We start from the raw sequence: 15,255 nt of genomic DNA, 5'->3' as shown, positions 1-15,255 counted from the left end.
CTAGGTATACCGAAAGAAAGAGATAGTGTAGGAAATGTTGCCATCTGCCTTCTTCAGTGTTGGAAACTAGTTGCTCTCCCTTCTCTCTCTCTACGTGCACACATAGGATTCCTCACCGAAAACACGCGGAAACGTTTCCACAAGCGTCCAGGTATGTGCACCCACCACCACGTGCATGCACACGCAGCTACAGAAAAGCACATAACTTTGCGCACACTGATATAGAAGCAAAGGCATGGTCACTCACACACACACACTTCCGCAAGCACGCCCTCTCACCTCTCTTTACAGAAAGATGCACTTGAAATGCACTTTCCTGCTTGAGGCTAAGGAAGTCTGTTGATGGGTGGGATACTGTGCGTGGCTTCAGACCAGGCGGAAATCCATCAGACCTTTTAGATCAGGCCCAAACAAAAGCCATCCCACCTGCATCCCTGCCAGGACCCCCACGCCCTTTGGCCGTGCAGCTTCAAACAGCCACATTTAAAACGAAACCACAAACTGCGCTCATTTGCTTTACGCTGAAAAGGGGTGCAGGTGGTTACCTACAACAGAAAAAAACCTTGTATCTTGCATTTCCCTTTGGCATTGCAGTTGCATAGGTGTGAACTCTTAAAATTAAGCCAGCCATCTGCCAGACACACTCTCAGAACTTGACTAGGCTGGGGTTTTGTTTATGTTACGCAAACGGACTTGCACTTTTGTGCGGAAACAAATTCATTATTAAGCACTTCCTCCTTGGGGAAAAACACATCTTAGTGATAGAGTGGCAGCGCCCCTCAGTTCCTCGGATCAGCTGACTGAAGCCAGCTCTGCCGGAGCCGGGAGCGAAATCTCGAAGCTACAGAGGTAAGAGAGGGTAAAGAGAGGGGTTTCTGGTCGCGTTTTCGATTCCGCTACCCGGGAGTCCCCGGCAGCCCTTGCGGAACCGGCTGACGTGGCGCGACCGTTACCACGGTGACGGAAGTCACACCCCTCCCCCTTGCTTTGAAAAAGCCTCTTGGAGCCCACCAGGCGCTGGAAGGTGAAGTGCTTGTGAGGCAGGTGAGCACCACCCACACGGTGCTGCAGCAGCAGCGACTGGGGCTGCTTGTGCAGTGGGGCTCAGAGGTTCTGTCACTCCTCGCTGTTAGACCTCTCACTTGCTGCTGGTGACACAGACTGGGGTGTGGCAGGGCAAGTAGACTGGACACAACTAGCTCTTGTAGGTGAGTTTGTCCGGGGTTACATTTGTTTTCTTGTCCCCAATTTAGCTAAGGGTAGCAATGGTTTCTAGAAAAAGGAAAGCTGTTGCTGCCGTTAATACAAAGAGTGTGTCTACACAGACACTACCTGCCAAGAAGGATGCAGCCACCCAGGCTTCTGGCTGCGCAGAGTGTCTGTGCCTGGCATTAGTATCCGAGAATGGTATGGGAGACACCTGTGTAAGATGTGACCAGGTGAATGACTTACTGTGCCTAGTGGCAGAGCTTAAGGAAGAGGTGGAGAGACTAAGGAGCATTAGGGAGAGTGAAAAAGAAATAGACTGGTGGGGTCAGGCTCTTTTGACTCCTAAGGGTGTGCAACAGGAGATGACAAAGCCTTGTCCCTCCTGCCATAAGGCGGATACAGCAGATCTAATTAATGGGGGGGAATGGAAACAGGTCCCTGATCGGAGAGGTAAAAGAACCCTCTCTCGAACCCCATCACCACCCTTGGTGCCCCTAACAAATAGATATGAGGCCCTGGACCCTGAAAATCAGGCAGAGGATAGCCAAGAAGATCCACCTGGAGAGCCCTCTGGATGGACCTCATCAACAAAAAGAATCATAACTGCAGCTGTAAGAGGAAAAAAAAAAAGAAGAGTGGTAGTAGTCGGCGACTCTCTTCTGAGGGGAACAGAGGGCCCTATATGTCGCCCAGACCCATCCCACAGGGAGGTCTGCTGCCTTCCTGGGGCCAGGGTGAGGGACATTAATAGAAGACTTCCAGAGCTAATTCAGCCCTCAGACTACTATCCCCTGTTAGTAGTCCAAGCTGGCAGCGAGGACATCAACAGAAGAAGTATCAAGATAATTAAAAAGGACTTTAAAGCACTGGGTCAGTCAGTTCATGGGACGGGAGCACAAGTGATATTTGCCTCAGTTCCTGTGCTAGCTGGGATGGATGAGGAACTAAATAAAGAGAGGAGCAGAAAAGCCCATCTCATCAACAGGTGGCTTAAGGATTGGTGTCACCGTCAAAATTTTGGGTTTTTTGACCATGGGCCAAGCTTCGTGGTACCCAGTCTCCTCAAATCAGATGGGCTTCATCCTTCTAGGGGGAGCAAGAGGACTATAGCCCATAAGTTGGCAGGGCTGATCAGGAGGGCTTTAAACTAGGTTTGAAGGGGGAAGGGATTGAAACTGGGCTCTCCAAAAATCAGCCTACGGATGGAAAGCCCAAATTAAGAGGGAAATCAGCAGCCCACTTGAAGTGCATGTACACTAATGCACGCAGTATGGGCAACAAACAAGAGGAGCTGGAAGCCATCGTGCAGCAGGAAAGCTATGACATAGTTGCCATCACAGAAACATGGTGGGATGACTCATATGACTGGAGTGCTGCTATGTGTGGCTACAAGCTCTTCAGAAAAGATAGGCAGGGTAGGAGAGGTGGAGGGGTGGCTTTATATGTTAGAGAGTCACTCGACTCTGTTAAACTTGAGGTCAGCAGTGACAAGGTTGAGTGCCTGTGGACCAGAGTCAGGGGGAAGTCCAACAAGGCTGACATCCTCGTGGGTGTCTGTTACAGACCACCCAACCAGGACGATGAAGGAGATGAAATATTCTACAAGCAGCTGGCAGATGTCTCAAAATCGACGGCCCTTGTTCTTGTGGGTGACTTTAACCTGCCAGATATCTGCTGGGAGCTCAATACTGCACAGAAGAGGCAGTCTAGGAAGTTCCTAGAGTGTATAGAGGACAATTTCCTTCATCAGCTGGTAAATGAGCCCACCAGGGGCAAGACCCCGCTAGACCTACTGTTTACAAACAGAGAAGGGCTGGTGGGAGATGTGGTGGTTGGAGGCCGCCTGGGGCATAGCGACCATGAAATAATAGAATTTTCAATACTCAGAGATGCAGGGAGAACCATTAACAAAACCTCTACGCTGGACTTCCGGAGGGCAGATTTTTGCCTATTCAGAAGTCTAGTTCAGAGCATACCCTGGGAAACAATGCTTAAAAACAAGGGGGCCCAGGAGGGTTGGACATTCTTCAAGCAGGTGGTTTTGAGTGCACAGGAACAGGCTATACCAGTGTGCCGAAAGGCTAGCCGGTAGGGAAGACAACCGGCTTGGCTAAACAGGGAGATTTTGAATGAAATCAGAAATAAAAAGAGACTTTACCGACTGTGGAAAAAAGGGCTGGCTACTTATGAAGAATTTATGGAAATAGCTAGATCATGCAGAAAAAAGATCAGGGAAACAAAAGTGCAATTTGAAGTTAACTTGGCCAATTCTGTCAGGGATAATAAAAAGTCCTTCTTCAAATATGTTAATAACAAAAGGAGGGGCAAGGAAAACCTCCATTCTCTGTTGGACTCTGAAGGAAATATAGTTAACAAAGATGAGGAGAAAGCTGAGGTACTTAATACCTACTTTACCTCAGTTTTTACCAGTAATACAGGTGGCCCTCAGGACAACTCATCTCTGGAGGTGGTTGGCAGAGATAGGAAGCCAAATAGGCCCCTTGTATTCCAGGAGGACATAGTTGGTGATTTACTGAGCCATCTGGATCCTCACAAGTCTATGGGACCAGATGGGATCCATCCTAGGGTGATGAGGGAGCTAGCAGAAGAACTTGCCAAGCCGCTCTCCATCATCTTCCAACAGTCCTGGCTCACTGGGGAGGTCCCATATGATTGGAAATTGGCCAACGTTACCCCAGTCCACAAAAAGGGCTGCAGAGCTGACCCTGGCAACTACAGGCCTGTCAGCCTGACCTCGGTGCCTGGCAGGGTTATGGAGCAGATCATCCTGAATGGAATCACACAGCACCTTCAGGATGGACAAGCGATCAGACCCAGCCAGCATGGGTTTAGGAGGGGCAGGTCCTGTCTGACCAACCTGATCTCCTTCTATGATCAGGTGACTCACCTGGTGGATGAGGGGAAAGCTGTGGATGTGGTCTATCTGGACTTCAGCAAGGCCTTTGACACTGTCTCCCATAATATACTCTTGCAAAAGCTGGTAGCCCATGGCTTGGACAAGTGTACTCTACGCTGGGTTAAGAACTGGCTGGAGGGCCGGGCCCAGAGAGTGCTGGTGAATGGGGCTGCATCCAGCTGGCGGCCAGTCACTAGTGGTGTTCCCCAGGGGTCAGTGTTGGGTCCAGTCCTGTTTAACATCTTTATTGATGATTTAGACGAGGGGATTGAGACCATCATCAGCAAATTTGCTGATGACACCAAGTTGGGAGGGAGTGTCGACCTGCTGGAAGGCAGGAGGGCTCTGCAGAGGGATCTGGATAGACTGGAAAAATGGGCTGATTCCAATGGGATGAAGTTCAACAAGGCCAAATGCCGGGTGCTGCACTTTGGTCACAACAACCCCCTGCAGCGCTACAGGCTGGGCGCAGAGTGGCTGGAGAGCAGTCAGACAGAAAGGGACCTGGGGGTCCTAATTGACAGGAAGCTCAACATGAGCCAACAGTGTGCCCAGGTGGCCAAGAAGGCCAACGGTATCCTGTCCTGTATCAAAAACAGCGTGGTCAGCAGGACAAGGGAAGTGATTCTTCCCCTGTACTCTGCATTGGTGAGGCCACACCTGGAGTATTGTGTTCAGTTCTGGGCCCCTCAGTTCAGGAAAGACATTGAAGTGCTGGAGCGGGTCCAGAGAAGAGCAACACGACTGGTGAAGGGACTTGAACATAAGACCTATGAGGAGAGGCTGAGGGAGCTGGGGTTGTTTAGTCTGGAGAAGAGGAGGCTTAGAGGTGACCTCATCACTCTCTATAACTACCTGAAGGGAAGTTATAGCCATGTGGGGATTGGTCTCTTCTCCCAGGCAGTTAGCAATAGGACAAGGGGGCATGGGCTTAAACTCTACCAGGGGAAATTTAGGCTGGATATTAGAAAGAAATTCTTTACAGAGAGAGTGATCAGGCATTGGAATGGCCTGCCCAGGGAGGTAGTGGACTCGCCGTCCCTGGAGGTTTTTAAACTGAGATTGGACATGGCACTTAGTGCCATGATCTAGTAAACGGACTAGAGTTGGACCAAGGGTTGGACTCGATGATCTCTGAGGTCTCTTCCAACCCAGTCGATTCTGTGATTCTGTGATTCTGTGATTCTGTGAAAAAAAAAAAATCGTGGAGCTCCCAAACATGAGGGAGTGGTGGGGAAAGGAATGAAAGCGAAGACCTACATCAGCATGCCCATAAATTCACTGTGAACAAAAAGAAGAGAAACACTCAGCCCTAAGGAGCTTCAGCCGGCAGGTTTCTCTACCCTGTGCCCAGGACCGAGGAGACGCCACCGCCTGCTGCTGCCACTTCACCCATTCCCCCTCGCAGCGGGGCTGCCCTGGGAGAGCCGGGGCCCTCTTTTTTTCCCGGCAGCTCGTCCGACTGCTGCCCCCACCCCCCTTTTCTGACGGGCACGACCCTGCCCGCAGTGGCAGCGCCCCTATCGCCCCCCCAGCACGGGCACGGGGCGCCGCTCCCCAGTTGCAGTACCGGCCTGTGGCCACGAGATGGCTGCACCGAGCGTGGTCCCGCAGTGCCCCCGGGTCCCGCAGCGCGAGCGCTTATTTTCTGACCCCAGGCCCTTTTTCTTGACCCGTGGGCAGCCTGAGCTGCCCTGAACGCGCTTTCTTTGTCTTTCCTTGCGTTCTGCTTTTTCCTTGCCATGCCCTTTTGCATTGCCTTGCCTTTTTGCATTGCCTTGCTTTTGCCTTGCTCTGCTTTTCCCTTTTTCCATGCCTTGCTTTTCCCTTTAGCCTTGCATCGCCCTTTTCCCTTGTCTTGCCTCGTCTTCCGCTTTTGCCTTCCCTTGCCCTTTTGCATTGCCCATTTGCCTTGCCTTCTTGGGTTGTCTTGTCTTGCCCTTTTCCCCTGCCTTGCCCTTTTTCCTTGCCTACCTTGCTCTTTTCCCTTGCCTTGCCATGCCATTTTGCCTTGCCTTGCCTTCCCCTTTTTCCTTGCCCTGTCTTGTCTTGCCCTTTTACTTTGCCTTGCCTTGCTTTGCTCTTTTTCCTTGTCTTGCCTTGCCTTGCCCTTTTTCCTTGCCTTGCCTTGCCTTCTTGGGTTGTCTTGTCTTGCCCTTTTCCCCTGCCTTGCCCTTTTTCCTTGCCTTAGCCTTTTTGCCTGCCTTGCCTTGCCTTGCATTGCCCTTTTGTCTTTCCTTTCTTTTCCCTTTTGCCTTGCCTTGCCTTGCCTCTTTCCCCTGTCTTGCCTTGCCGTCCGCTTAAGCCTTGCACTGCTTTGCCTTGACCTTTTGCCTTGCCTTGTCTTCCATTGCCCTTTTGCCTGGCCTTGCCCTTTTGCCTTGCCTTGCTTTGCCTTGCCCTTTTCCATTCTCTTGCCTTGCCTTGACCTTTTGCCTTGCCTTGCTTTGCCTTGATCTTTTACCTTGCTTTGTCTTGCATTGCCGTTTTGCCTTGCCTTGCTCATTTCCCCTGCCTACCTTGCTCTTTTCCCTGGTCTTGCCTTGATCTTTTGCTTTGCCCTTTTGCCTTGCCTTGCCCTTTTGCCTTGCCTGCCTTGCTCTTTTCCCTTGCCTTGCCTTGCCTTGCCCTTTTGCCTTGCCTTACCATGCCATTTGCCTTGCCTTGCCTTCGCCTTTTTCCTTCCCCTGTCTTGTCTTGCCCTGTTGCTTTGCCTTTCCTTGCTTTGCTTTTTTTCATTTTCTTCCCTTGCCTTGCTATTTTGCCTTGCCTTGCCTTTTTCCCCAGCCTCGTCTTCCTTTTTTTCCGTGCCTTGCTTAGCCTTAGCCTTTGGCCTTGCTTTGCCTGGCCCTTTTGCATTGCCTTGCCTTGGCCTTCTGTGTTGCCTTTCACTTTTGCCTTGCTCTTTTTTGCCTTGCCCTGCTTTTTTTGCCTTGCTTTGCCTTGCCCTTACTCCTTGCCTTGCCTTCCCCTTTTCCCTTGCCTTGCCTTGCACTTTTCCCTTGCCTTGCCTTGCCCTTTTGCTTTGCCTTGCCTTGCCTTGCTCTTTTGACTTGCATTGCCTTGCCCTTTTTCTTGCTTTGCCTTGCCTTGCCATTTTGCCTTGCCTTGCCTTCTTGCCTTTTCTTGTCTTGCCCTTTTCCCCTGCCTTGCCCTTTTTCCTTGCCTTGGCCTTTTCCCCTGTCTTGCCCTGCCTTGCATTGCTCTTTTGTCTTGCCTTGCTTTTCCCTTTTGCCTTGCCTTGCTTTTACCTTTTGCCTTGCATTTCCTTGCCCTTTTCCCTTGTCTTCCTTGCCTTCCACTTTTGCCTTGCCTTGTCTTGCCCTTTTGCCTTCCCTTGCCTTGCCTTGCCCTATTGCTTTGCTTTGCCTTGCCCTTTTCCCTTCTTGCATTGCCTTCTTGCATTCGCTTCTTGCCTTACCTTCTTGCATTGTCTTGTCTTGCCCTTTTCCCCTGCCTTGCCCTTTTTCCTTGCCTTGGCCTTTTCCCCTGCCTTGCGTTGCCTTGCCTTTCCATTTTTCTTGTCTTGCCTTGCCTTCCGCTTTTGCCTGGCCTTGCTTTGCCTTGACCTTTTGCCTTGCCTTGTCTTGCATTGCTTTTTTGCCTTGCCTTGCCCTTTTGCCTTGCCTTGCCCTTTTGCCTTGCCTTGCCTGGCTCTTTTCCCTTGCCTTGCTTTTTTTCCATTTGCGTTGCCCTGTCTTGCCTTGCTCTTTTGCCCTTCCTTGCCTTGCCCTTTTCCTTGCCTTGCCTTAACCTTTTTCCTTGCCATTTCTTGCCTTGCCCTTTTGCCTTGCCTTGCTCTTTTGCCTTGCCTACCTCGCTCTTTTCCCTTGCCTTTGCTTTTCCTTGCCTTGCCCTTTTGCCTTGCCTTTCCTTCCTCATTTCCCTTGCCTACTTTGCCTTGCCTTGCGCTTTTGCCTTGCCTTGCCTTGCACATTTTCCTTGCGTTGTCTTGCCTTGCTCTTTTGCCCTTCCTTGCCTTGCCCTTTTGCCTTGCCTTGCCTTGCCGTTTTGCCTTGCCTTGCCTTCCATTGTCCTTTTTGCCTTGCCTTGCTCTTTTGCATTGCCTTCCTTTACTTTGACCTTTTGCCTTGCCTTGCTTTTCCCTTTTGCCTAGCCTTGCACTTCCCTTTTGACTTGCCTTGCCTTGCCCTTTTCCATTGTCTTGCCTTGCCTTCCACTTTTGCCTTGCTTTACTTTGCCTTGACCTTTTACCTTGGCCTGTCTTGCCTTCTCTTTTGCTTGCCCTTGCCTTGCCTTTTGCCTTGTCTTTCCTTGCCTTCCGCTATTGCCTTGCCTTACTTTGTCTTGACCTTTTGCCTTGTCTTTTCTTGCCTTGCTTTGCCTTGCCCATTTGCCTTGTTTTGCCTTGCCCTTTTTCCTTGCTTTGCCCTTTTCCCTTGTTTTGCCCTTTTCCCCTGCTTCTCCTTGCCTTGGCTTTTTTTTCTTCCCTTGCCCTTTTACACGGCCTTGCTTTGTTTCACCTTTTGCCTTGCCTTGCCCTTTTGCATTGCCTTTCTGCTGAGCTCCGACGCTCGGCAGAGGGGATGGACATCTTTCTGACAAGATCTACTTTCCTGGTCCTTCAGCAATTACCAGGCTTTGCTGGTGGCACAAAATCAAAATATGCGGCGTCTGCTGCAGGAGGTGGCTCAGCCGAGGGTGCAGCTCATCAGCGCGAGGAAGGTGAGCGTGCATTTGGGGAAGGAGGTTTGGCTGGGCAGAAGCCCCGAGAAAGCCTCCTTGGGGTTGTTGGTGGGCTTGGACTGCTGACCGTGCTGTTCCTCAACCAGGCAGCGTCCGAGGTGGCTTCGCAAGTCTCCGTGGAGATGTCTGACTGGGCCCTGCAGAGCGCTGGTACAGACACAAGCAGCCCAGCCGTGCTCCCGGCGCTGCTCTCCAAACTGCTGATGAGGACAGGACTGAAAAACGAGGAGCTGGCAGCGGCCTCACGGGTCGCGTCTGAGCACCGAGTGCCCCGCTTGCGGTCAACTGCCCCCACTTCCTTCCAGGTGCTGCCATCGACACGCGGAGAACTTCCCAGACCTACGGCTGCCAAGGGAATTGGATCTGCGGCGTTATACAGTTATTTCATGCTGCCAACCCTCCTGAGGCTGTTCTGCAGGTATGGCAGCAGAAATCCTCAGTCCTGGTTTCCTTCCTTCCTGGGAACTTGGGGTCTGATCTCAGGGGCATTTCCCAGCTGCAGCAGACCCCACAGACACTCCGGTGCCTGTGCTGCAAGCTCCAGGAGCAGTTGTGTTGGCCCCAGCGCTCTCTCATGCTTCATTTCTCTGCTGTTCTGGGTGCAGCCCGATGTTTCCCCAGGGAACTGCTGGCCGTTCCAAGGGCGTCAGGGCCAGGTGGTCATCCGGTTGCCAGCACGAGTCCACCTGAGCGCCGTCACCGTGCAGCATATCTCCAAGGAAGCCTCTCCCTCTGGGTCCGTCATTAGCGCCCCCAGAGACGTCGCCGTCTTTGTAAGTGTCTGCTGGGCGCTTCTGCCCTGGGGCCAAGCCGTGACAGCGACTTTGTGCATCCTCGGAGGTTTGTGTCCCACTCTCTCCTGAGCCCGGCCGTGCCCTGGCATGATACTTCAAGGGCTCGAGAGGTTTCCTTGGTCTCAAGACTTAGTCTGGCCAGGGCACCTCAGGGTTCTTCGCCAAAACTCCAGGCGGAGACTGAGCTCCAGCCCAACCAGTACCAGACGAGCGCTGGGGTCCCAGGAGAGGCTGGGAACGGGACGGGGCTGATCCAGCGCGTATGTCCCCGCGGTGCTGGGATGAGTCTGAGCTGCTCTCCTTGTGCTTTGCCCCTGAGGGACTGGATGCGGATGGAGAAGAGGAAACTCTGCTTGGGATGTTCATGTACAACGTGGCGAAAGAGCCCATCCAGACGTTCCCGCTGAAGGTACGGTCCACACGCGGGGGAAAGATGCCAGGGAGCAAAGCAGGTTTGCCCGCACGTCCGCAGCAGGAAGAGCGTGAACGCTTTCTCGCTGGGCACAGGGGCCCGCAGCACTTCTGGGAGGTGGTTCCTGCGCAGGAGCCGGGCTGGCAGGGGCAGATCCATTGACTGCACTCTGGCTCTTAACGCCTCCATTTCCTTTTGCCTCTTTTCTTCACAGGCACTGCCCAGAGCCTTTTCATACGTCAAATTTCTTGTCAAGAGCAACTGGGGAAACCCGAAGTATACCTGCATTTATCGAGTGCGGGTTCACGGGAAGATGGCAAAACCAGAAAGCCTCAGCTGAAACCAGAGCAGAAACAAAGGCAAAAAATAAAAAATGCTGTGTCGGTTCAGATCGGTGTAGAAGATGTGCAAACCTGATTCCTCAGCCCATGAACGTTCCTGTTCTTGATCTGGCTCATCTGTGTCAGAGGTTCGTTTGTGTCGGGTTAATTAGTGTCGACGTGGAATTTTGAAGTGTTTTGCCCCTTGTTATTCTGCCCTCCCCTCGGCACTGGCATTCCAGGGCTGGGGGGGAGAGTTGGAACTCTGTGTTCCTGGCAGCTGTAACAGCGTGTAGGATGGGCAGGGGGTCGGGGCAGCTCGCTGACGGCCAAGAGCGTTTCCTGGGGGTTGCTGGAGGATTCCGAGGGGGTCCTGAGAGACGGGGCTGGTGAGTGGGCGTCCCAGGATGCTGTTGGGGTTCTCCTGCCATTTCATGCCATTTGTGCCATGCTCAGGTGCCACACTATCCAGTGCATCCTCAGTAACTACCCCTCCTCTTTCTGTACTTCCATGTATGAACTGCTATAATCCCCTTCATCTATTGGCCAGGGTTTGCCCTTTGTAAATTATTTGTTAAATGAATTAAGAAATTAATATATTACTAAAGGAATTTAACTCAAGCTAGCAATCACATCCACGGTAGCCGCTCTCTCACTCCCCACCTCCAAATAGGGGAGAGAATCAAAAGGGAAGGGACGATCTTGTGGATTGAGATAAATACAGTTAAAGAAATAACCTCAAGACCACTGGAAAGTTACTTGAAGAAAAACATTAATTCTGTCATGGGATCCTATCTTATTGTTCCCAAAGAGAACCCAAACAATGGCTGTGCTGGCTATGACAACCAAACCAAAACCAAACTAAACCAAAAGAGTTTCTAAGTGTCTGAAGAAAAGTAACTCGATTGCAGTTAAACCAGCACAATGGGCTAAAGACAGAGAGGGGGGAATTACAGAATGGGGGCAGGGAGCCGGCCAGAGAGCGATGGGGAGAGACCAAAAATTGCACTTATGGGCAACTGCCGCCGTTTCTTGAGCTCTCCCAGGAGCTGCGTCACTGGGAGCCTCGAGTGAAGTGCTGCCTGCCATGGGCCCGATCCTGCACCCTGGCAGAATAACGGAATCAGAGAATGTCCTGGCTGCCAGAGACAAAGGTGGCTCATGTTCAACTTGCTGTCAACCAGAACCCCCAGATCCCCTCAGGAACCCGCGCTGGCTGGGACCAATGGCTGCGGTGCTGTTCAGATATTTTTCATCTGAATGAGTTACTCAGAGTTACCCCCGTGCCTGTGTCTTTCCGGCAAGGGGTCTGTCCTGAGAAGGGGATCCAGTGCATCCTCTGCCACTCTCTGGAGAGACCAGCCCTGTGTCCATGGCACCGGGGGACACAAAGGGTGACTTGTGCAAGACCATCCTTCATCTGAACCACTTAGGTATGTGCTTGTGGATGGGCTATCAAGCCTTAGAGCGTAAATGCACATATAAATGTCCAACAGCAGCTCCATCACCCAGTTCCTCCTCCTGGCGTTCACAGACACACGGGAGCTGCAGCTCCTGCACTTCTGGCTCTTCCTGGGCATCTACCTGGCTGCCCTCCTGGGAAACGGCCTCATCATCACCACCATAGCCTGCGACCAGCACCTCCACACCCCCATGTACTTCATCCTGCTCAGCCTCTCCTTCCTCGACCTGGGCTGCATCTCCACCACTCTTCCCAAATCCATGGTCAACTCCCTGTGGGACACCAGGGCCATTTCCTACACAGGGTGTGCTTCTCAAGTCTTTCTGTTTTCTTTTTAGCTTCAGCAGAGTATTTTCTCCTCACTGTCCTGTCCTATGACTGCCACGTTGCCATCTGCAAACCCCTGCACTACGGAACCCTCCTGGGCAGCAGAGCTTGTGTCCACACGGCGGCATTGCCTGGGCCACTGGATTTCTCAGTGCTCTGCTGCACACGGTCAGTACATTTTCACTGCCTTTTGCAAGGGCAACGCCCTGGGCCAGTTCTTCTGTGAAAGCCCCCACATCCTCAAGCTCTCCTGCTCAGACACCCACCTCAGGGAAGTTTGGCTTCCTGTGATTAGCGACTTTTTGTTCTTTGGCTGTTTTGTGTTCACCGTGTTTTCCTATGTGCAGATCTTGAGGGCCGTGCTGAGGATCCCCTCTGAGCAGGGACGGCACAAAGCCTTTTCCACGTGCCTCCCTCACTTGGCCGCGGCCTCCCTGGTTTTGATCACTGCCATGTATGCCAATCTGAAGCCCCCCTCGTTCTCCATCCCATCCCTGGACCTGGCAATGACAGCTCTCTACTCATTGGTGCCTCCAACATTGAACCCCCTCATCTACTGCATGAGGAACCAGGAGCTCAAGGATGCAGTGACTTCTTGACTGAGCGGCTGTGTAAATGAGGAGCTTTGCTCTACGTGTGTTGAAACAAATTAAAAGGCCTTGCAGCAGGTATTTTTCCTGAGAACCTTTCCCTAAGGCCTGGTGAAAGATCTTTGTCCTTCCATGGAACGACACTGCATGAGTAGGTCAGAAGTCCATGTTTGCATTGTACAGAGGAGATGTGAGCATGCACTTCTGTTGTGGTTTAACCCGAGCTGGCAATACCACCATGATAGCCGCTCACCACCCTCCCTTACCACCCCAACAGGGGAGAAAATCAAAAGGGAAGGGAGAGACTTGCATTGAGATAAACACAGTTAAATAAGATAACAAAATACTAATACACAATTAGTCAATACATACATATATATATATATAACAGAAATAAAAGATACTCAAGTCAATTCCAAACAAACTCCGTCCACAACTGAGCAGCCAAGCCCAGCAAGCCACACCTGGTCCTGAAGCTGATCCCAGAGAGAGAGAGAGAGGAAAAAGCCAGAAAAGCCCAGCGGTCTCTGCAGGATGACAAAAGGCCAAGCTAAACATCCTAACCGAACTCCCCCAGCTCGTCAGCAAGAGCAAGAGATGGTGGAAGAAGGGAAAAAGGGAGAAACCCGGAACAGCAACACTCCTTAAATCACTAGCATGACGCTAATGGGATGGAATACTCTTATTGATCAATGTGGATGTCAGTCAACCTCTGCTCCACCTCTCTCATGCCTCACACCTGCCGGCAGAGCTCTGAGAGTGTCCTTGGCTCTCAAAGCAGAGCAATTGAACATATTAACTGTGCTGGGGTGGTATCTGCTCATTCTCAAGCTAAGTCCAAATAGAGAGCATGTTAGCTATGAAAAAGAAAGGTTTCTAACTGCATGAAGAAAATGAACCCATTTTCAGTCAAACCAGCACAATATCATGTACGGGAAGTGAGATGAACCCGAGTGAGCACATTCTGAGTCAGCTGTTCCTCAGTGTTCCACGAAGGCCTGAGGGACAGACAATATCTCAAGGTCACTTCATGTTCTGAGCAACAGCCCATGGGAAACCACGTAAATGCAGCACTGCAATGTGCTTCCTCAAACCAATGTCCCCATGCCCGTTCCTCATGAAGTGGGACATTTCAGATGACTCTACACTAACAAGGCACACCACAGGGCTGAGCTGCCACCTATCCTTTGGTAGTGGGAACCAGAGATCGGAGAGACAGTGTCACTCCTGCCTCTGTTAGCAGAAGGGGAAGACTTTGCCCCTGAGCATCCCTGGGTGCTTAAGGAGTTCACAAGGCCAGATGTGGCTGCCTTGACATTTTTGTGTGTGACTCTAGGAACAAACCCCACTGGTCCGGTGACATTCATCTCAGCAGACAACAAACTCATCTTCAAAAATGACAGGAATGAGAAGTGGGAGAATTACAGGGTGGTCAGCCTATCTCTGTCCCTGGGAAGGAAAGGGAATGGGACTCGTCTACCTGTAGCCATTTCAGGCACTTGAAGGACAAGAAAGGGATTGTTGAGCCCAAATAATCAGGGGAAAGAACGGTCTCCTGTGGTGTCATTACAGCCAGATTGGCGTTCTCTGGGCTGAAGAAGTGGATGCTGGGTGGGAAGTTGGCCCAACGGTCAAGTCCACATGTCGCCAGTGGTACAAAGTCCTCTCTGCAGCCAGTTATTAGTAGCATCCCTCAGCGACCAGCACTTGGGCCATCATCTTTATTCTCCTTCTCAATGATGTGACGCAGTGCACTTTCAGTTCCTTTGTGGAAGATGCAGCGTTGGGCAGAGGCCCCGAAAAACTTCACCTGGTTCAGCTGGCCTTGAACAGGAGAGTGAGACAAGGTGATATTCAGGGCTCTCTTCAAACCTGAGTTATTGTATGATTCAAAGAATCTTCACCTTGGAGAGGCTTTTGAAAATGGAACATGTGGAGGAAGAAGGAAAAAAAAAAACAAAAAAGAGGCAGAGGAAGAGAACTAAAAAGTGTCAACATAAATACAGCAGTTCCTGTGAAGAATGTTTCTCCACTCCAATCATTTGCAGGAAATAGATTTCATCAAATTCATAAAACAAACATACTTTTATCTGGTCAGGTCCTGGGCCATACGGAGGGTGATTTACGAGGTCAGTTGTGTCTTGGAAACTCTTAATCCAGTAAGATGCATGTGGCTGTGAAGGGGACTGTGAGGTCAATTCTGTGTCTGGAGGTGACAGCCCAGGAGCAGGGACATGGCTGGGAAAGAACCTCTGCCCAAGTGCCCAGGGACATGGTCGTGTCTGTCAGAGAAGCTGAAAGGCCAGCAGCACTCATGGGATCTAGAAGATCATGCCGAGGTTACTTCTCTCTGGTCAAGTGGAAGACCGCAAAAAGCCTAACAGGTTGGGTTCCCTGTTTGAAGGGCAATTTCTGAGGTGGGTGAGCTTTCCTTGGTAGTCGCAAAAAGCAGGAGAAAGAAGAAAAAGCCACCAAATGCAGATTGGAAGGTGAAGACTGGGTATCAAGAGGAAAAAA

At 51.3% G+C, this 15,255-nt stretch overlaps 1 protein-coding gene and 1 pseudogene across 1 annotated transcript; both read left to right on the top strand.

The window, feature by feature from the left end:
• Positions 1-520: 520 nt before the first annotated feature.
• LOC135576491 (SUN domain-containing protein 5-like) lies at positions 521-11,632 on the top strand. The gene is made up of 7 exons (XM_065042430.1): positions 521-849; positions 8,716-8,812; positions 8,920-8,983; positions 9,139-9,251; positions 9,439-9,606; positions 9,947-10,036; positions 10,254-11,632. The coding sequence occupies exons 2-7, from the start codon at positions 8,753-8,755 to the stop codon at positions 10,377-10,379; spliced, it is 621 nt and encodes a 206-aa protein (XP_064898502.1). The 5' UTR covers positions 521-849; positions 8,716-8,752; the 3' UTR covers positions 10,380-11,632.
• Positions 10,657-12,867, top strand: LOC135576461 (olfactory receptor 14J1-like; annotated as a pseudogene).
• Positions 12,868-15,255: the final 2,388 nt, after the last annotated feature.

The sequence above is a fragment of the Columba livia genome, chromosome 27, assembly GCF_036013475.1.
Source record: "Columba livia isolate bColLiv1 breed racing homer chromosome 27, bColLiv1.pat.W.v2, whole genome shotgun sequence".
Taxonomy (NCBI): domain Eukaryota; kingdom Metazoa; phylum Chordata; class Aves; order Columbiformes; family Columbidae; genus Columba; species Columba livia.
This window is presented reverse-complemented; position numbering and strand designations above follow the sequence as displayed.